The following is a 19,828-nucleotide window of genomic DNA, read 5'->3' on the forward strand; positions in this document are numbered from 1 at the left end:
GTCACCGGCCAGCCTCTGCACCCACCTTTATTGTACTGGTAAAACCCAATACCGACTGAAACCTCCGCAGCAGCCACCCCCTGCGCCGGGAGGGCTCCGGGCACAGGACAGCCGGAGCCACCCAGCAGCCCTCAGGGTCTCTCCAGGCGGGGGTATTTCTTGCGCAGGACGGAGACCTGATCCTTGAAGAGGACGGGGTCGAGGCGCAAGCGGGAGGATACGAGGGGCATGTAGCCAAACCAGTCAGCCAGCTGGTTGAGGCAGTCCTGCTGCTGGGGGAGACCGCCGGCCGCCCCCGACGTGCCCTTCGCCTTGGCGGCAGCGGAGCGCGGGGCTGAGGGGCTCCACTCCCTGGCTGGAGGGCTCTGCACAGCTCCATCCTCGCAGCCTACCTGCTGGGGCACAGTGTCCTTGTGCTGTTTGTGCTGGGCGACCTTGATGGGGGGCAGCTTGGTGACGGCAGCCACGAGGGCGTTCATCAGGATGTCCTCGCAGGCGGCCAGGCCGTCCTCCAGCTCCCGCAGCCCCGCCGGCAGGTACTTGGTGAAGAGGCTGTGGTAATACCTGGGGGAGGGCATCACGTTGGGGGATGGAGGGGGGCAGGATGCGGCTGAGTGCCCCACCCCCGCCAGCCTCTCCCTGGCTGGGTACCTGTGGTAGAAGGCGGCGGCAGTGAGGACGATGGAGAGCTCGTTGGTCCACTTGGAAGTGTAACCCCAGCGCCCCTGCTCGGGGTCCCAGAAGTGGCTCCGTGTCAGGAAGCCCACGATGCGCTCGGGGAAGCTGCGCCACACCACGAAGGCAAAATCCACCTGGCAGGGGACAGGGGGTGGTGTCACCGGGGTGCGGGGCTCTGTGGGAGTGGGCTCATCATCGCCCCAGAGCGTGGGGAACGTGGGGACAGGCGGCACCAGCTCCTGCCGGCACTGTGCTGACCACTGAGCGTCCAGGGGGCCAGGGGCCGTGGTGGCCATGGCCTCACCTCGCTGGTTGAGAGGCTGCTGTGCTCATCCAGGCTCAGCACCGCGTCCGTCTGGATGGCAGCGTAGGGGAGGAAGCGGCCGCTGAGCTACGGAGGGGAATAATCAGGGTGGGCTGTGCCGTGTTCGGTTCAAGCTCCCCGCCCATGCCCCCGCTCCCTGCCCACATCCCAGCCCCCTGCCCATGCCCCAGCTCCTCTCACCTTTCCCCTGCCCTGGATGACGGTCAGAGGCACGGTGGTCTGGGGCCATCTCCCCCTTGGCGGTGGTGGCTGCTCGCAGCTCCACAGCACCAGGATCTGCAGTGGGGAGAAGCAGCACGTCCAGGGGTCTTTGGCTGGCAGGACCCCTTGGAGTGCGTTGGTGCCATCAGTGTTTGCAGGGCAGCCACATTTGAGTCCTCCCCAGCCCCACAACAGAACCTGCTCCAGCCCAGCTCACCACCTCGTGGCAGTTCGGACCAGAATGGTACTGGATCACCCATGGGTGATCTCACAGCTCTGCCCACCCAAGGGTGACACCAACGGCCACCCCTAAACCCACTCATGTCCGTCTCCAGCCCACAGGACCCTGCCCCATCCTTCCCACATCCTTGTAAGCTGCACTTGAGTGGTGCAGGGCTCAGCTCCCCCAACCTGGGCACAGTACTGGGATCCAGAGACAGCTTGGATGAGCCTGAGGATGGGCTGGGAAGGGGACCCCGCTGAGGAGACCACCCGGATGAAAGCTGTGAACTTCTCAGAGGGGCTGGAGCCTGAAAAAATAGAGGAGGGGAGAGGATAGAGGTTAGGGCATGCACTGAGTTCGTCGTGCTCAGCTGGGGCAGGTGGGGTCCTACCATGGTGCAGGTAGTAGAAGGGAAAGTCCCCGGGGTGGGTGGAGAAGTCAGGCAGAGCCAGGAGCCCCCCGGGCAGCGTGTTCCAGAGGAAGCGGGAGCGGGAGCGGTGCGGCAGCAGCCTGTCCTTGATGATCTGCCCAAAAGAGCCTTTCAGCACCCAGGTTGTGACCTCAGGAGCTGGAGGGAGGGTGGTCCCCGGGCGGGACTCACCTCCAGCGTGGTGTGCACGATCTTGTCGACGGAGGAGAAGTAGGCGTCCCACAGGAACTGGGTCTGCTGCTGGAATGCCAGGACGCGCTCCGGGTGGATGCAGCGGACGATGGAGGGGATCTGCGGTGGTGCGGGGCGGGGAGAGCTGCTTTCTTACCTTGACTTCCTAGCACGGCTACTTTGCCTCGGTCTCCTCTGTGCCACCCCAAGGGACAGCCCTGTGTCACCCACTACTCTGCCACCTGGCCAAGGACCCCCCTCAAGGGCTTTGGGTTTGGGAAGATGCTTAACACCCCCACCCCGAGATGAACACCGCCCCTGGGTTGCAGCTGGGATGGGTCACTCTGCTCCGGGCTGGATGAGACTCCCCCGGATCCTCGCAGGCTTGGATGCAGAGGTTTCATCCCCAAGCTTGGCTGGGGGCTCCACCGCCCCTGGTATCAACAATGGGGGGGTCCCTGTTCCCAGTGTGGGGCAGGATCCAGCCATGGTACCTGCAGCAGCAGCCTCTCACTGCCCACGACAGCAGCTTTGCTCCAGTCGATGACTTCAGAGAAGGGCAGCTCCCAGCCGTCACTCAGCAGCACGGGGATGCAGGCAGCCTGTGGTGGGACACAGGCTGCGACGGAGTCCCCAGACCCCAGAGCCGCAGGGGTCCTTTGTCGCCCTGCCCGCCCCGTACCTGCAGAGCCTCCAGGAAGCGGAAGGAGCCCAAGCGCCTGCCCCGGGGCACGATGCAGAAGGTGGAATTGTGCAGCAGCTCCTGGTAGTCAAACCTGAGAAGGGAGATGGGGATGGAGGTCAGGCATGTCCCCCCACACCCTCCCGACCCCTTGTGAGCCTCCTGGAGTATTCCACTGGAATCCAGACAGGCTGAGCATCCCAGGGCAGCGTTAGGTTGGATTTGGACCGATCTGGGCTCTGAACAGCCCTGGTTCTATGGGGCAGGTGGAGCAGAGATGCCCTGGGTGACGGAGGGAGGCGTCTATGGTCAGAAAGGGAATCTGTGGCAGAGCTAAGAACCAAATTCAGCTTGAAGAGGGGGTTCAGGATAGCACCCCGGGGCCCAGGCAGCGCTCGGCTGGGTGTTACCCAGCTCCCTCCACCTGCCCTTAATGAATCCCAACCCCTGCAAAGCCAGCGCCCGAACCCCCCAGCCCGAAACTGCGGCGACTCCCCTGCCGTGCCCAGACTTGCCGGGCAGGATCGGCCCTGCCTGCCCCGCTGGCAGCATTTCGGAGGGGGCCAAGGGCCGGCTGCCCGCAGCGGGGCAGGCAGGGCTCCAGCGTCTCCCCCCTCCCCAGGCTGGGCTCACACCGTGGGGCTATGAAAGCTCTTTCTGTGCGGGTGGGGAGAGGCGCAGCCCCTGCCGGGTCCCTGCGACCGCGCCGGAAAATCCAATATTGACTTTAGGTCGGGACAGACCCTGTCTGTTCCTGCCCACAGGGAGGGAGCTAAGGGGCAGCCAGCTCCTGGATGGGCTGACGGGGAGCTGTGGGGGACCCAGCCTGGGGAGGGGCTGAGAGGCCAAAGAGCTGCTTGAAATGAGCTGGTCCCCAGGGGGAAAGGTCTTCCCGTGGGGGGGACATGGGGCTGACGTCAGCCTGGATATTGAGGTCGTGTCCCCTCCACGGCTGCTGGAGCACCGTGGAGCACCCCAGCACCCTGGGATGTGGGAAACTGACTCCAGTGCCAAAGCATAAAGTTTTATGACCAAAACCTGCCTCCGGGTGAACCGTCCCAAGGTCTCTGGTGGATGCCAAACACTCCATTAGTGCACCCTGCCTCGTTAACACCCCAGCTTCTGGCCAAGGAACCAGTTGGAGAGGGGAGAGCAGCTCAGACAGGGGCCAGAGCTCTCCACGAAACCACAGCAGCGACAGCCACATCTGCAGCGTCGGACACTCACCCCACTGCCACCCGCTCCTTGGGGACCCCCAACCCCGCCGTGACCCCCAGCACCAATATGAGGCCATTGCCACTGCCGGGGCTGGGCGGGCTGCAGGATGAGTCCCGGGGGGCAGAGTGGCCGTGGGCAGCATCCCCTGATGGTAGGGAGGCTGGCGCCGGGCGGGCTGCGGGGCCAGCAGCCGGCGATGGAAAGGCTTCGCTCCTGACGCGCTGCGGTTTCCGGGCAATCAGCTCGTCAGGGCTTCCTTGTTTTGTTAGGAGCTGGGACAGGAGCCCACCGTGCTCCCTCTGCCCGGCCCCTCCATGGCTCCGGCCAGGAACGGTGCCACCAGGGACCCATCGGCTCCAGAGAGCCTTTCCCAACCCACTTTGATTGCTTTAAACCTGGGGCAGCCCAGACCACAGCGCTGCTACAAGCCAGCCTTTATCCGGGCACAGAACCGGTTTGTTTCCAGCAGCTCCACCCCGGGAGTGAGGAGGGTGATGGAACCCCCAGCAAGGCCTTCCTCTGCTCCCAGTGCTGCCCTCCAGCACCCCAGCAAATGGGGACATCCCCTGTGCCCCAGGTGAATGGGGCAGCTGGGCTCTCACTTTGCCAGCTGTGGTCCCCCTGCTTTGCCAGCTGTGCCCTCCACACTGCTCTGTCCTCATGCTCACCCTGCCCAGGTCTGCCCCCAAGAGACTGGGCAGAGCTGGCCCAGAGCAATGGAGATGCCAATGGCTTTTTGCCCAGGTGTCCCATGTGGTGGAGCAGGATGGCAGAGTCTGGGGCCACACAGGAGCACACTGTCCTGCACTAGGTGTCCCCAATCTATCTGCTGCCATCCTGGGTGAGGTGCAAAGCTTCCTCTACTTGCAAACAGCATTAGGAGATTACCTGGGCTGCACCACCCCTGGCATGGTGCAGGGCTGACCCTGGGCACCCTGCTTGTGGCATCTTCCACCATCCTGCAAAGCCCCATCCCCAAAAAGGCTCTGCCACAGGGGCTGACCCAGCTGGGCTGGTGGCACCTGTTTGACAGGGCCATGCCACGCTTGAGCTGCCCTGAAGCCCCAGCTAATCCCAGTGCCTCAGCACCCCAGCTCCACTTTTACCTCCCAGCACCTCCTAAGATGCTTTGAGGATGATGCTCGACGTGGTCTCTCCCCATCTGCTCTCCAGCTGGGTGTCTGAGGGACATGCCCATCACCACTGGGACAGGGTTTGTGTTTATCAGCCCTGGACCAGGCAGCTGCTGAGAGGTCCCAAGCAGCCAAGCAGGAGGAGGTGAGGAGCCAGCATATGGAGCTCCCCAAACTGACAGAGTGTTGTCCCCCTCATTTTCCCACCAAGATCCATCACACACTGCTGCCACCGTCTCTGCTTCATAAATCACAAATTGCCTTCCTAAGATCATCAAGTCCAGCCACCAGCCTAAGACCACCAGGACCATTAAACCACATCCTGACATGCCATATCCACAGGCTGACCCCTCACCCTGGCCAGATGAGCTCAGGGCTGCCCACATTGGGATGTCCAAGGGCCCACCAGATTTGTGGGATGCTTAGCAGAGCCACTGAGTGTTGGGGGGGGGTGGGGGCATGTCTCAGGTTCATGTCCAAGAGAAATGTTTTTGTTAGGGGAGGGCAGGAGCGGGGGAGAAGAAATGCAACATTCATCAGTGCTAGGCAAAAGGGAAATCGTATTAGAGGCAGCCAGGGTGATTGCAGATAAGAGCTGCTCTGCCCAGATTACTCCAACTTTAATACAGCAAAGCCCTGAACAACCTCTGCCTCACTCTGCAGATGAAACCTTCCTCTCCTTCAGGAAAGCCCCAGACTTTCCTCTCTCCCCACACCTGGAGGGGAGAGCCACCCTAGACAGACACAGCTGCCCCCCGCAGAGCAGCAGCAACATTTGTGGGGGTGTCCTCCCCACCAGAGCCCCTGCCCCACCCCGTCCCCGACTCACTTCTCGTAGTCGACGTTGTCCTGGTCGCAGCGAGGGTCCTTGTGCTTCTCCCAGTCCTTGCCATGCTTGCAGGTGGTGAGTGAGATGATGTCCTTGCCGTTGTGGATGTGGTGCAGGGCATTCCTGGTGCCCGAGCCGATGCCAGTCAGGTACCGCTTCCCCTTGAACACCAGCAGGTATTTCTTTCGGGGGGGGATGGAGTCGTGACGCAGCCACCCCTCCCCCCCGCCGCGCTGCGGGTGGTCCTTGGGGAAAAGCGGGATGGAGATGTCGAAGCCGGGCCTGAAGCTCTGGGTGTAGAAGCTGGCTTTGGCCAGCATGGCCTGGCCGAGGTCAAAGCCCAGGTCCTCGGTGTAGTTGGGCCAGGTGCCCGAGTAGAGGTTGAAGATGAGGTGGTTCCGGCCGCCGTTCCAGAGCGGGAAGCCGCGGATCTTCTCGTCGACATCACGGACGTATTGGCCTGAGAGGTGGTCGCGGTCCAGGGTGTCGATGCTGAGGATGAAGAGGCAGGCTTCCTCGGGGCGCGGGGTGTAGTAGCGAGAGCGCTGGATGGAGGAGAGGATCTTGCCGTAGCTCTCCGAGAGGGGCTGGTCCCTCTCCCGGGGGTAGGTGAAGACTTTGAAGCCGTGCTTCTGGCACCTGGAGAAGTCGAAGCAGGTCTCCATCCGGCACCGACTGCTCTTGTAGACGCTCAGCCGCGCCGCCCGCCGCTCCCGGGGTGACGGCAGGGAGGGGTCCCCATCGCCCTGCAGCTCCCCGGGGTCTGCAAAGGTTTTGAGAAGGGACTGATCCGTCCAGCGAGGCCAAGTCCTCTGGGCTTCGGCTTTCCTCCCGGGAAAGAATGCGAAACGGCGCAGCTGATCTCCGAAGAAGGAGAAGAGCAGGAGCCAAGAGGCAAGGAGAGCCAGGAAAATGTATTTCTTCCTGGTCTGCATAGGTTCATGCACCTCCCTGGCTCCTCATCGGGCTGGGATTGGAGTCCAGTTGCAAGGCCGACGTCCCAAACCCCAAGTGGGTGGTGGGACAGCTCCTGGCCCCCAGGTGTCGTCCCGTGATCTTTGCAGCCCACAGGAGCGCGGATGAGCCCCAGGTCCTCCTGCTGCCCTCTCTCCCCCGGCTCTTTGGGGCCGTCCCTCTCTCCAGCTGTGGAGCAGAGCTCGGTGCAGTGATGTCCTGCTCCGCGGTCACTTCGCTGGGCCCCTGTGCCGCGACAATGACGTTTCCATCGCTGCTTGGCCCAGCTTCAAATCCCTGGAGAAGGGGAGAGGTTGCGCTGTCGCCGTCCTGCCGCCGCAAACCGTCACCACGTCCCCGCCGTGGGATCCCCAGACCCCTCCTGGGAACGAACACGCCCGCTCCCCCGGGACCCCCCATCTCTTCCCAACCGGCTCCTTCGCAGCTCGGTGTCCCTTGTACCTTTGGGGACACGCAGCCCCTGGTGGGTTTCGGACCGTTGTGCCTTGAAGTCTCCGTACAAGGCTCCTGGTGGTTCCGGGCTGCATTCCCGGCCGGGAAAGGCGGCAGAGAAGCCGCCGTGCCACCGTGCCGGGCTCTCCCGGTGCGCAAGAGCCGCTGCTTCTGCGAGAGGCTCTGTGCAGCCCCGGTCCCGGGAGTTCACCTTGCTCCTCTCGCCTGCTCCGGGGGTGCCTCCGGCTGGGGGCGCTGGGAACGTTCCCCCCGCTTGTCACCCTGCCCGTGTATCCCTGCTTTGGGCTGTCTGTCCCCGTGTGTCCCCAGGTGACTGCAACCCTCGAGGCTGCCTGTCTGACTGTCCCCGTGTCAGACCGTCTGTGTCACTTCCCCCTCACTGGCTGTCCCCTGTCTGTCTGTCCCCTCACGAGGCTGGCGACCCCCTGTCCGTCCCTCTCCCAGGGCTGGCTGTCTTCTCTTCCCTGTTGCCTCTTCCCTGTTGCCTCTTTCCTTGCCTGCCTGCCTTCCCTCCTCCCTGCCTGCCTTCAGTGGCTGCCTCCTCCCCGGTCAGTGCCCGGCCCCGCTGCCCGGCCGGTCCCGGTGCTCCCTCACCCCCCGGCTCCGTGCCCCCCCCCCCCACTCCCGCCCGCATCTGTTATCCCCGCGGTCGATTCCCACCTTGGCCCCGCCCTCCCACCTCCTATTGGTCGCTCCTGTCCCCGTAGGCGGGGCTCAGCGGCCGCGCCCCGAGGAGCCCCCCCTGCGGCGCCTTCCCATTGGCCCCCGCAGAGCGCCCACGTGGGACGGGGGTTCCCCTCGCGCCGCCGCGGGGGGGGAACCCGGGGCTCTGCAGGGTTCCTGCGCCGCCCGCTCTGGGACCCCACGCGAGGGTCGTCCCACGTCCCCTGTCTCCTCTCCGCGTCCTGCCGCGGGAGTCCCGAGGGGAGCGGATGGTCCTGCTGGGCTCAGCTCTCGCCTGTGCCTGCAGCCTCCCGGCACCGCCGTGCCCCCGAGACCCCCGGGGAACCCTCAAGGGACGGAGCGGTTACAAGGCAACGATGGGGTCATGGTGGGGCAGCGATGGGGAGCAGGGACAGAAACACAGCTGGGGCCACCTCCACCGGTGACACCCCCAGGCCCCCATGTCACTCCTGGTCTCTGATGACCTCCAGGATCCAGCGACCCTCAGGCTCTGGTGACCCCCAAGCTCCAGTGGCCCCCTCAAGCTCCAGTGACATCCCCATACTCCAGAGGACCCTGGGCTCCTGTGGGGGAAGCAAAGCCAGCTGGCCACCAGTGCTCCCCCAGTGACGCCCATGTAAGTGGGACCCTAGTGGTTCACCCCCATGCCCCTGCCCTGCCAAGCTTGAGAGCAGGATAGCCCCAAGCAAGGTCCTACCACCTCGAGCAGCCCCCCACCACCTGCAGCCAGGACCCTCTGGGACTCTGCTGGGGCGATGTGCTGAGCCCCACCGTGGGGAGCCAGGCGTAGGCTGGAGTGGGCAGGAGGGACAGGTCGGAGCTCGCCTCTCCCACCCTGCCCCGGCATCCCCAGCCGTGCCAGCCGCCCTCCGCCCTGCCCCGCCGGCCAGGCAAGCCAGGACGTGCCGGGATGCTGGATCCCATCCGTGGGTGTAACAACCTGGCCGGCCTCAGCCCGCGGCTGGACCAGCCTCTGGGCAGGACGGTGCTTGGCACCGGGCAGGGTGCCAGCGGCCCCAGCTGGCACTTCGGGGATGGAGGGGTCCCCTCTCCTTGCCTCAGCAGCTGGGTGGGACACAGAGTGAGAGCCTCACTGCCCAGCCCTTGCCTCAGTTTCCCTGGTTGGCAGGGCTCCGTGCTGGGGGCACTGGTGTGGGCTGGCTGTGTGGCAGCTCTGCAGGCATGCATTTTACCAAATCTTTGGGTATTTATTTGCCAGGCCTGGGCAGCTTGGCCCCGTGGGGAGTTAATCCCTGGGTGCAGAGGGATTACTGTGGGCCCAGGGCTGCCTGAGCTGTGGAAAGAGGATTAAGAGACGACAGGGAACATGGGGACGGGCAGTGGGAGCCCCAGGACACCTCTGAGCCTCTGGGGAGGGGGAACATGGGGAGGCAGGAATCCAGCTGGGGTGCAGACAGGGACGGGGCAACCTTGGGGTTAGGGCACTGCCTGTGGGCAAGGCCCCCCAGAGCCCTCCGTGGTGGGGACATGGCTGTGGTGGGAGGGTCTGGGGCTGTGTCCTTCACTGGCAGGGCTGGGAGCTGACACTTTGCACTGGTGGCACTGGGAGCTGTGACTTTGCACTGGTGGCACTGGGAGCTGTGACTTTGCACTGGTGGCACTGGGAGATGTGACTTTGCACTGGTGTCACTGGGAGCTGTGACTTTGCACTCTTGCCACTGGGAGCTGCATCTTGCACTGGTGGCGCCGGAAGCTGTGATTTTTGCACTGGTGGGACTGGGAGCTGCCTCCTGCCCTGGTGACAGTGGGAGCTGCCTCCTGCCCTGGTGGGACTGGGAGCTGCCTCCTGCCCTGGTGGCACTGGGAGCTGTAGTGTAGGGTGCAGTGGTGAGTGCTGGGAACTGTGACCCGGGACACTGGTGAGCGCAGGGAGAACTGGAGTGGGGGTGAGTGGGGGGTGCTGGGGCGTGAGACCTGGGAGCTGGAGGGCTCAGATGGAGCAGGAGGAGCCCTGAGGGCTTGGGAGAGGCACTGGGAGTGAAGGGGGAGCCGGCGGGGGGTGTCACTGAGAGTTCCTGGGGAGCACCGGGAGCTGCGGGGTAAGTGAGGACACCGGGAGACGGAAGGAGCGCTGGGAGCTGGTGGTGGAGCTGGGGGGCACTGGGAGCTGGTGGGGGTACTACTGTGGGAAGCTGTGTTTGTAAGTGGGGGTGCTGGGGGGAGCACTTGGGACTGCGGAAGGGTGCGGGGGAAGGGGCACCGGGAAGCACTGGGATCTGTAGTTCTGCTGGGGGGTACTGGGAGGTGCAGTCCAGGGACCCAGCGCATACTGGGAGGTGTAGTCCGGAGGCTCGGTGCGTACCGGGAGGTGTAGTCTCCGGCCGGGGCTGTGCTGGGAGTTGTGGTTTAGCGTCCCCGGAGTCTGCTGGGAGCTGTAGTTCTGCACTGGGCGGGGGTGCAGAGCTCTGTCCCCTCTGTGCCCTCGGTGTCTCCTGTGGGTACTCAGGGCAGTGACAGCCACATCAGCCCCACGCTGACCCCCTGCTCACACATGCCCTGTGCCCCCCCAGCTCCACAGCATCCGGCTGTGCTGCTTCCCCTCAAGCCCTCAGCAACCCTGAGTGCAGGGAGAGGACAGGGATGGGGACAGCTGCCCCTCAGCAGGGTGGCCATGGGGCAGGTCCTGCCGAGCCCCATCCTAGAGCAGCCCCAAGGGTCTCTGCCTGGTTGGAATTGCCTGGGGCGGGCACTGGGAGCCTGCTTTCTCCTCTTGCTGCTGGGGCATTTGCTGGAGCAGCGCTGGAGTGAGGGGTTTGGGATGATGGGGGAGGGGTGGGGGAACTCAGGGGGTCTGAGTGAGGGTCCCCCGATCGGCCTGTGGACCCTGACTCTGCTTCCCTCTAGGCTCAGCCGTGACAGCATGGGGGGGGCACAGTCGCTGGCACTGCCCCCGGGGAAGGGACCTCACCAGGTGGGCTGCACGGATGTCATGGTGGGGCACACGCAGCAGGTAGGGGACAGGGACGGGGGCGGGGACGGGGCGGGGATGGGGACAGGGACGGGGACAGGGACAGGCTTCAAGGCAAAGCAGGGAGGCTGCAGCCCGCCGGGTTTTGCAAGAGCTGCGCTCGGTGTGGCCATGGCCAGCGGCGCTCTGCGCTGTCCCCGCTGTGTGCCCTCTTCCCTTCTCTCCCCCAGGGTCTCTTCTTTCGCCTCTTCTACCCCTGCGTGCCCCGGGCCGGTGCCGAGCGGCCGCTCTGGATCCCGCGCCGAGAGTACTTCTCCGGGCTGGGCGATGTCACCCAGCGCGGCCGGCGCTGGTTCCCTGCCCTGGCCAGCCTGGCCCTCGGTAAGGGGGTGCTGGGCACCACATCCCCCGTGGGGGCAAGCCCCCAGCCTGCAGGGATGCAGAGCAGCCCTGTGGAGAAGGGCTTGGGGGTGCTGGGGGGGTACAAAGCTGCGCATGAGCTGGCACCGAGCGCTGCCGGCCGTGTCCTGCGCCGATCCCCAGCAGCATCGGCAGCAGGGGCAGGGAGGGGATTCTGCCCCTCTGCTTCTCTCTGCTGAGACCCCCCCTGCAGTGCTGGGGGCAGCTCCGGAGTTTCTGTCTCTGCAGGCTCCTGCCGTGTGCCAGTGAGCTGGAATGGGCCCTTCAAGCCCTGCAGCAGGGGGTACCCACTGATCATCTTCTCCCATGGCCTGGGAGCCTTCCGGTAGGATGAGCCCCAAGGGAGTGCTGTGCCCATGCTCAGGACCGCAGCTGGGATGGGGACAGAGGTGTCCTGGGTCCCCTGTGGCCCCACTTGGACCTCCCTTGCCCTGGCAGCAGGGCCCTGACTGCTCCTCTCCCTGGCAGGACCCTGTACTCCTCAGTCTGCTTGGAGCTGGCATCCTGGGGCTTCGTGGTGGCATCGCTGGAGCACAGGTGTGTGCCCTGCTCCCTGCAGGATTCAGCAGCCATGCTGCCTCTGTAGCAGCCATGGTGTGCCCAGCAGGACTGGCACAGGGATTGTGGCCCTGCACTGGGCATTGGTGTGGCTGCATCTCAAATCCTGGGGTCAGCTTTGAGCCACTCACTCCAAGAAGGGCATGGAGGGGCTGGAGCAGGTCCAGAGAAGGGCAACAAAGCTGGGGAAGGGTCTGGAGAACAGGGGCAGCTGAGGGAGCTGGGGGGTTGCAGCCTGGAGAAGAGGAGGCTGAGGGAGACCTCATTGCTCTCTGCAGCTCCCTGGGAGGAGGCTGGAGCCAAGGGGGGGTTGGGCTCTGCTCCCAGGTAACAAACAACAGGATGAGAGGAAATGTCCTCAAGTTGCACCAGGGCAGGTTTAGGTTGGCCATGAGGAGCAATTCTTTCCCCAGAAGGGTTGTCAGGGCCTGGCCCAGGCTGCCCAGGGCAGTGGTGGAGTCCCCATCCCAGGAGGGGTTTCAGAGCCGTGGAGCTGTGGTGCTGGGGGCCAAGGGGTGGTGGTGCCCTGGCAGTGCTGGGCTAAGGGCTGGGCTGGGTGAGCTTGAAGGCCAACCAAAAGGCTTCTGTGACTCCGTGGTGGGGCTGGCAGGGTGTGGTGCCCCTGTGACACACCTCCCTGCTGCTGCAGGGACCATTCCGCCTCCACCACCTACTTCTGCACAGCAGAGCCCGGCAGGGAGGAGTGGATCCCCTTCCAGCAGGTGCCCCAGGGGCAGAAGGAGTTCTACTTCCGAAAGAAGCAGGTACCAGGGTGGGGGTTGGGGGTGGGCAGCTGGGGAGGTGTGAAACCTCTCCTGCCAAGCTGAGCTGTCCCCTGCGTTCCTGGGATCGTCCTCTCCTGCCCTTCCCAAACCCACCCTGCCGCGGCGCTGGGGCTGAGCTCTCTCCTGGCAAGCTGAGGACAATCTGTGCAGCCTGTTCCTCTCCTCTGCACGGGGGCCCCGTGGCCAGCCCCAGCTGAGCCGGGCTGGGCTTTGCCATCTCCTCAGATGCTTAATGTCACCCCAGCCCTGGGGACAGCCAGGCTCTCTGCCCGGCCCAGCAGGGCTCTGGACCTGCTGCTGGCTTTGTGCCCCCTCTGATTGTTGTCTCCTTGGGCTGACCCCAGACAGCTGCTAGCTGGGGAGCAGGAAGAGTTCCTGCTGAGCCCCCCCAGCCCCTTTCTGCCCTGTTGCAAAGGACAACAGCGAGGTGCAGGGAAGCTCTCCAGGAAACGCAGTGGTTGGAGCTGCTTTTGGCAGCCTGAGGTCACCTCCCAGCACGCTGCACAAAGGAGGGAGAGAGTTTGCCTGTAAAGAGCAGCCCAGGAGCATCAATGCAGAGGGTGAAGGGGAAATAAGTTGTGAACAGAGGGAGAGAGCTGCCAGGTCAGGCTCGGCGACAGCATCTCCTGTGCTGGAGGGAGCAGGGAGGAGCAGAGGGAGGTTTGCAGCTCTGTTTGTCGCTTGTCTCCTCGCAGGGGGAAGGCTTTTAGATGTGCACAGCCAACAGCATTTGTCTCCTCAGGGGAGCAGAGGACCTCGTCCCAAAGTGGCTCTAGGCCAGGGCTTCTTCCCCCTGAAACTGGTGGTTTGGTGTTTTGAGCTGCTGCTGGATGGAGCCCCTGAGCTGGGCTGGCATCCAGGGTGGCTCCTGGCAGCCGGGGTGGCTCTGGGCTCCCTGTGGGTGTTTGCATTGAGGGATGGCTTCAACAAGGGGCAGCTGGTGAGGAACCTGGGCTCTGCCTCCCCAGAGCAGAGCTCTTGTGCTCCTCTCCTGCTCTCTGAGCTGTCAGATGAGCTGAATTCAGAACAAACCAAGACAGAAACCTCCCAATAACTGCGCCGCATCCTCCCCGCGCCGCAGCCTCCTCCCTCACCTGCTGGCTCCGGGCGCTGGGGTTTTGGAGGGAGGAGCATGGGTGGACTTCAAGGGGAGGATCTGGGTCCAAAACCTGTGGGGTGGAGGAGGTGGATTCACCAGGGCAGGGGCAACTCTCCCCCCCAGATTCACCATCGAGCAGAGGAATGTGTGCGAGCGCTGCGGCTCCTGCAGGACGTCAGCCGCGGGGAGCCTGTCCCCAACGTCCTGCACCAGGACTTCGACCTCTCCGTGCTGAAGGTATCTGGGGCTGGCTGAAGGACCAGCCACAGGCATTGTTTGGCTCCTGGGGGGGCCTGGGTGCCCTTTGCTGGCAGGATTAGGCCTTGCTGTGTGAGACTTCCCCTCCTGGGACTCGCAGGGGCTGTGCGGAGCCGCAGCCTTCCACATCTTGGCTGCTCAGTGCCTCTCTTCTCCTTTGTCTTGCCCATGCATGGGAGGAAGCTGGGTCCTGTCACACCAGTGGGGAAATGGGACCCAGCTTTGCTGCTGGCTTTTCCTGCCCTGAGGAAGGACCTTGTGAGGTTTGGCCCCAGGCTCCTTCTGCAGTCCTTCTGCTCTTTGCAGGACAGCATCGATGTGACCAAGGTGGCTGCCGTCGGCCATTCCTTCGGCGGGGTGACAGCAGTGCTGGCCTTGGTGAAGGAGCCCAGCTTCAGGTGAGCCCCAGCAGGGCTGAGGAGCCACGGGGGGCTCTGGGGGCAGGTGGCTGCCTCCTGGTGGGAAGGGAAGCCGTGGTGTGGGTGGCAGTGCTGGGTGTCCCCCGCCGCAGGTGCGCGGTGGCTCTCGACGCCTGGATGTTCCCCCTGGAGCATGCGCTGTACCCCGAGGTGCCCAGGCCTGTGCTCTTCATCAACACTGAGAAGTTCCAGACACCAGACAGCGTTGCCAGGATGAAGAGGCTGAGCTCCAGAAACAGCCAGACGAAGATCATAACCATCCTGTGAGCTGGTGGGGAATCCACCCTGCCAGGAGCCTGCTGGCGGCACCTACAAGCTGTGTCCCAGCAGGGGAAGCTCTGCCCAGCTCCCACTGAAGCCCAACCCCTTCCCTGCCCCAGGGGCACCGTGCACCAGAGCCACACCGACCTCGCCTTCCTCACCGGCAAGCTGCTCAGCCTCATCTTCAAAGCAAGAGGGACCCTGGACCCCTACAAGTGTCTGGACATCACCAGCAGGGCAGCTCTGGCCTTCCTGCAGAGGCATCTGGGTATGGCACGGGGTGGAGGCACCTTGGCTGGGGGCTGGGGGGGGCACAAGAGCTTCCCTGCCTGCAGGAGGCTGCGGGGTGGTCGCCGCCTGCCTGGGCTTGGCCCTGGTGCTCCCCATCCCCATTGCACAAAGCAAAGTGACCTGGGGGCTGCTTTGCTCCTGGAGCTGGGCTGATGGTTGCTGTAGGAACCCTGCCACCATCTCTGCCCCACGCAGACCTGGAAGAGGACTTCAGTCAGTGGGAAAAGCTCCTGGAGGGCATCGGAGACTCCCTGGTTCCAGGAGCACCTTTCAGCCGCTCCCACCTGTAGCCTGCTGAGATGTCACCAGTGGGAGCCAGGCTCTGGGGAAGTGGCTCCTGCTTGTCCAGACTGAGCCAGGCAGGAGGGCATGGGGACACCCCCGGGGCAGAGCAGGACCTGAAGACCATGCTCGTGGGATGTGCCCGAGGCAGCCTGCCAGGAGAGCCCTCCCTGCTGCAGGGAGCCTGCGGTGAGGGCTGTGGGGCTGCAGGAATAAAATCCTCAGGGACAGAGACCAATTTGGCTGTCACTTGGCTGTCACTGGGGCCTGGGGTGCCAGCCAAGCTCTTCTCCTAGGGGAAGAAAGGGCAATGGTAAAGCAGCATCTCGCTCCTCTGGTGCCCAGGTTTGTGCCACTGTGCCAGCCACATCCCCGCCCTGCCGGTGGCCCCTGGCCGCTCGTGGTTGAGTCCCGGGGCTGAGGATGCTGCAGGATGGCCCTGGGGGAAGGTGCAGAACTGTGCAGCAGCAGCAGAGAGGACATCTTTCAACATCCCCTCTGCTCTCCAGGGACACAAAGGGCTGCTGTGAGGAGGACCACAAGCCCCTGGTGCTTGTGAGGCTTCCAGATTAATTTTGTTTGTTAATTGTTTCACGCCCTGGAGCAGGGCTGGGATGTGAGAGCCCAGAGAGCCTCAGGACGGCTCTGCCGAGATGCTGAGGGAGGGTGGGGGACGTTCAAGGTCGATGCCTGAGATGAATGGTGTGGGTGAGCCAGGAGGGGGCTGAGCAGAGCCAGTCAGGTCCCTTTTCACCCGTGAGGGACAGTGACTGGTGCAGGAATCAAATCCCATTTTCCTCCCCGAATTAGCACGGCCGGGGATCTGCGCTGGCAGCTCCAGGGGAGCAGCTCCGGGGCAGGGCACAGCTGAGGCAGGCTATAAATTCTGCAAGACTCTTATGTAAAGGCTTTCAGGAGGGACACTCTGACAGCCCATTAACCCTTCAGGTCACAGAGAGCTGCTTGTCCCCATCCCGGTGCCCGTGGGGCTGGGGGAGCAGGGAAAGCTTCAGCCCTCTGCTCCCTGCTCCCGAGCCAGCCTCTGTGCCCACAGCCCCCAAATGGCTTTGTTTCTCTGGAGGAAACCCCCCCAGAAGGAAGAGGAGAGTCCCCAGACAAGCCCTGGCATCCCCTGGGCAGGGCAAGCACCTTTGTTCCTTTGCTCCATCAGTGCCTCTCTGCTCTCTGGGGGATGTGGGGGTGCAGGAGCCCTCTCTGAGCATTTTCTTACTTCACTGCCTTGCTGCTTCTGCTTTGAAATCCAGCCTGGAGCCACCTCTTCAATCAGGCTCCTCTTGTGAGCAGCACTTTCCTCCATTACATGCTCCAGCCCCGAGGCTAGAGGCAGCATGCGTGGAAGATGTGGCACAAATCCCTGCTGCAGCACCCAGGGAAAGTGTTTTCAGAGAGCTGCTGAGGCTGGAAGGGACCTTTGAGATCAAGTCCAACCACCCACCTGGAGCTCAGAATCCCACCCCTGCTGCTAAGCCACTGCCCCTGAACCACAGCCCTCAGCACCACATCCAGGCAGCTTTTCAATGCCTCCACGGATGGGAACTCCATCACCTCCCTGGGCCAGTGCCTGGGAACCTTGCTGGCAAGAAATTGCTCCTCATGTCCAACCTAAACCTCCCCTGCTGCACCCTGAGGCTGTTTCCTCTTGTCCTGGCACTAGCTGCATGTGAGAACAGACTGACCCCACCTGGCTCCAGCCTCCTCTCAGGGAGCTGTGAAGAGCAATGAGCTCTCCCCTCAGCTCCCTCTCCTGCAGTCTAAGCAGCCCCAGTTCCCCCAGCTGCTCCTCGTGAGGTGTTCAAAGCCCTTCAGCAGACTTTCCTCACATTCCTGTTTCCCTGGACTGCTTTGCTGAGCCTGAGAGGTTGGAAAGAAAGAGGCTGGGACAGCTCTGCTGCAGGCAGCATTCCCCAGGCAGGGGCAGAGGGGAGACCCCTCCAGTCTTTGGGGTGCCCCAGGCTGCCCCAGGCTTGGATGTGCCATGCTGGAAGGGTTCCTGGCAAAAAGCAGGAGTCCAGGATTAGAGCCTTTCCTGGGGGGAAAAAATGGGAGGAAGGAGAAGAGGAAGATTTGGACCTTGCACCAGGGGAGGTTTAGGCTGGACTTGAGGAACAGCTTCTTCCCCAGAGGGGCTGTCAAGCCCTGGCCCAGGCTGCCATGGGTTAGAGGTGCCCTGGCAGTGCTGGGTTGAGGGTTGGACTGGGTGATCTTAAGGGCCTCTCCCAACCAAACCAACTCTGTGATGAAGCTGGGAAGGATCTGCCCACAGCTGCCCCCCAGCACCAGCTCTGGGTGGCTGTGTCCTCACAGCTGCTCAGGGCTGGATGGGACCTGTCCAGGCTCCACAGCCAGAAGCCCCCCCGTGGATTATCCATGGAAGTGTTTTGCATCTCAGGAACATGGGAAGGGGACACCAATTCCATTTAATCCCGGGGGGAGGTTTAGCACCCAGGACACCCCCTGCAGCCTGGCAGCCCAGGGGGCTGGGAAGGGGTCCCCTGCCAGCTGAGCATCTCGATGGGTTTGATGGGTTTACAATTCAGCCTGGTGGCTTTAAAACCGGAGCAGCCCAACCCCACTGCCCATTGGTATTCCCCTCACAGCTGTGCCTGCAGCCTGCCTGGGCTGTGAATGGTCACAGTCCCCTTTCCCACAGCTTATCTCCGCTGAGCAACCTCCCCTCAGCCACCGCCTCTGCCTTCAGAGCTTCGCCCCTCTGAGCCGTGAGTGTCAGCACAGCCCCAGCTTGGAGCTGAGAGCCCTCTCCTCATCCTCCCCACCCCCAGCCCATCCTGCCTGTGGCTGCCCCCCTCCTGGGAAGCCCCTTCCAGCCCACCGCAAATGCATGCAGCCAGCTGCAGCCTGCAACTGCAGCCTGCAACTGCAGCCTGCAACTGCAGCCTGCAACTGCAGCCTGCAACTGCAGCCTGCAACTGCAGCCTGCAACTGCAGCCTGCAACTGCAGCCTGCAACTGCAGCCTGCAACTGCAGCCTGCTGCAGCCTTTGCTGCTGCTGAGGGAAGGGAGGGAAAAAAGGGAAAAGAAAGCAACCAAAGCCACAATCTCATTTGCTTGATTGAAGCTTCCCTGTCGAGTTAATTAATGCAAATTGAGGCATGTGTTAGAGCCTCCTCGTAGTGCCCTCAGGCCGCCCTGGGCTGTGCCTGGGCTTTGCTTTTTTTCCCCCTTTGTTTTTTGTTGTAGTTTAAAGGAAAACACTCAGGCCTGGATTCACAGCAGCTCCTGAAGGCCCTCGGCCCTGCAAGCTGAGCCCAGGGGTGTGCAGGCAGAACCACTCCAGCTCTGCTAGAGGAGCTCAGTGCCCAGCTGTGGGCCAGCACAGCAGCCCAGGAGAGCAGCGTGGGAAGCAGGAGCAGGGCTGCCCTGGCTCCTGAGCCAGCCCTGGGCAGCACCCAGCAGAGCAGAGCTCCTTGGGCTCCTTGGGCTGGTGAGTAGCTGCTTGGTTGGATGCTGGGTCTCTTTTCTGTTGGCACAAATCACAGCTTTGCTCTGGGTGAAGCTCTGAAGGGTAAATAACTAACTCTGAGTTTCTTCATCTCCAAAGCAAATTGGTTCTCATCTCCTGTGGGGGCTGCAAGGCTGCCCTGAGCTGAGCACCCTGCATGCTCACAGCCACGAGGGATTCAGCTCAGCTCTCTCATCTTCCCAAGCACCACCTCCTCCTATGCCAGGGGAGAGGGCAGGACCGGGAGCAGAGCCTGGGGACCCAGCGTGGGGCACAAGCAGGGCCAGGGAGGGGATTCTGCCCCTCTGCTCCACTCTGAGACCCCAGCTGGAGCTCTGTGCCCAGTTCTGGAGCCCCTGTCACAAGAAGGATCTGGAGGGGCTGGAAGGTGTCCAGAGAAGAGTCATGAGGATGAGCAGAGGGCTGGAGCTGCTCTGCTGTGAGGACAGCCTGAGGGAGCTGGGGTTGAGAAGGCTCCCAGGAGAGGATGCTCCTTGGGGCTGTTTATTTGCCACCAGGGCACTCCTGCTCCTTTAAGAGGATTTCCATCCCTGAGCTCCTCCCTTTGTGACACTTCCAAGCCACATTCTGGCTGGGAGTATTTTTAACTCTGTCACGCCAGGGAAGTATTAATAGCACAAAAGGCTCCCGGAGCTGCATCCCTGCCTGGAATTCCAGGGGCTAATTAGAACCTGGGGGATAATTAGTGCTATCCCCAGCTTTGCTTCCCCACCCCTCCCCTATTCCAAAGAGCCAAAGCAAAGCCTCCCCTGGAATTTTCTGTGCCTGCTGAATATTTTATGCCTTCCCAATGCTGTTCCATGTGGCTGTCAAAAATCACCCTGCCTGCTGTGCTCCATCCCAGCTGCAGTGGCTGCCTCTGCCACTTCCCAAACCCAATCACTGCCTCTGCTCCTGGCTCTCGCACACAACCCCCCCCAGAAGAACCCCAAGCAGCCTGGAGCAGAGCTCCTTCCCCAGTGCCCCTTGCCTGGGGCTGTGGCTGGGTGCTGCAGCTCTGTGCAGGGTGGTTATTTTTGAGT

General features: G+C 63.1%; 3 protein-coding genes across 3 annotated transcripts; 2 read left to right on the forward strand and 1 right to left on the reverse strand.

Annotated features, from left to right (window-relative positions):
* Positions 1 to 97: 97 nt before the first annotated feature.
* On the reverse strand, positions 98 to 7,452 carry EXTL1 (exostosin like glycosyltransferase 1). Its single transcript, XM_054171017.1, has 11 exons — positions 7,307 to 7,452; positions 5,891 to 7,141; positions 2,711 to 2,804; positions 2,523 to 2,630; positions 2,029 to 2,148; positions 1,819 to 1,951; positions 1,616 to 1,734; positions 1,184 to 1,279; positions 983 to 1,069; positions 652 to 812; positions 98 to 564 (listed from the first exon to the last, which is right to left on the reverse strand). Exons 2-11 carry the CDS (start codon positions 6,823 to 6,825, stop codon positions 132 to 134), a joined length of 2,286 nt encoding a protein of 761 aa, XP_054026992.1. The 5' UTR covers positions 6,826 to 7,141; positions 7,307 to 7,452; the 3' UTR covers positions 98 to 131.
* Positions 7,104 to 10,879, forward strand: LOC128898220 (translation initiation factor IF-2-like). The gene is made up of 5 exons (XM_054170883.1): positions 7,104 to 7,587; positions 8,026 to 8,352; positions 8,473 to 8,618; positions 8,856 to 9,071; positions 10,868 to 10,879. Exons 1-5 carry the CDS (start codon positions 7,104 to 7,106, stop codon positions 10,877 to 10,879), a joined length of 1,185 nt encoding a protein of 394 aa, XP_054026858.1.
* Positions 10,873 to 15,403, forward strand: PAFAH2 (platelet activating factor acetylhydrolase 2). The gene is made up of 10 exons (XM_054171020.1): positions 10,873 to 10,973; positions 11,162 to 11,312; positions 11,580 to 11,676; positions 11,820 to 11,888; positions 12,559 to 12,673; positions 13,917 to 14,030; positions 14,358 to 14,449; positions 14,563 to 14,733; positions 14,851 to 14,999; positions 15,218 to 15,403. Exons 1-10 carry the CDS (start codon positions 10,884 to 10,886, stop codon positions 15,310 to 15,312), a joined length of 1,143 nt encoding a protein of 380 aa, XP_054026995.1. The 5' UTR covers positions 10,873 to 10,883; the 3' UTR covers positions 15,313 to 15,403.
* Positions 15,404 to 19,828: the final 4,425 nt, after the last annotated feature.

Source organism: Dryobates pubescens, chromosome 20, assembly GCF_014839835.1.
Source record: "Dryobates pubescens isolate bDryPub1 chromosome 20, bDryPub1.pri, whole genome shotgun sequence".
Taxonomy (NCBI): domain Eukaryota; kingdom Metazoa; phylum Chordata; class Aves; order Piciformes; family Picidae; genus Dryobates; species Dryobates pubescens.

Excerpts from the sequence above, each read along its gene's own strand:
- EXTL1 (XM_054171017.1), bottom strand. The coding sequence starts at position 6,825 with ATGCAGACCAGGAAGAAATACATTTTCCTGGCTCTCCTTGCCTCTTGG. Across the intron at positions 1,735-1,818 it reads CTTCTACTACCTGCACCATG|GCTCCAGCCCCTCTGAGAAG; the intron begins GTAGGACCCCAC and ends CTATTTTTTCAG. Across the intron at positions 565-651 it reads GCCGCCGCCTTCTACCACAG|GTATTACCACAGCCTCTTCA; the intron begins GTACCCAGCCAG and ends GCCCTCCCCCAG.
- LOC128898220 (XM_054170883.1), top strand. The coding sequence starts at position 7,104 with ATGACGTTTCCATCGCTGCTTGGCCCAGCTTCAAATCCCTGGAGAAGG. Across the intron at positions 7,588-8,025 it reads CCGCTTGTCACCCTGCCCGT|GCGGGGCTCAGCGGCCGCGC; the intron begins GTATCCCTGCTT and ends CTGTCCCCGTAG. Across the intron at positions 8,619-8,855 it reads GCTCCCCCAGTGACGCCCAT|CCGTGCCAGCCGCCCTCCGC; the intron begins GTAAGTGGGACC and ends CGGCATCCCCAG.
- PAFAH2 (XM_054171020.1), top strand. The coding sequence starts at position 10,884 with ATGGGGGGGGCACAGTCGCTGGCACTGCCCCCGGGGAAGGGACCTCAC. Across the intron at positions 10,974-11,161 it reads TGGTGGGGCACACGCAGCAG|GGTCTCTTCTTTCGCCTCTT; the intron begins GTAGGGGACAGG and ends TCTCTCCCCCAG. Across the intron at positions 11,313-11,579 it reads CCTGGCCAGCCTGGCCCTCG|GCTCCTGCCGTGTGCCAGTG; the intron begins GTAAGGGGGTGC and ends CTGTCTCTGCAG.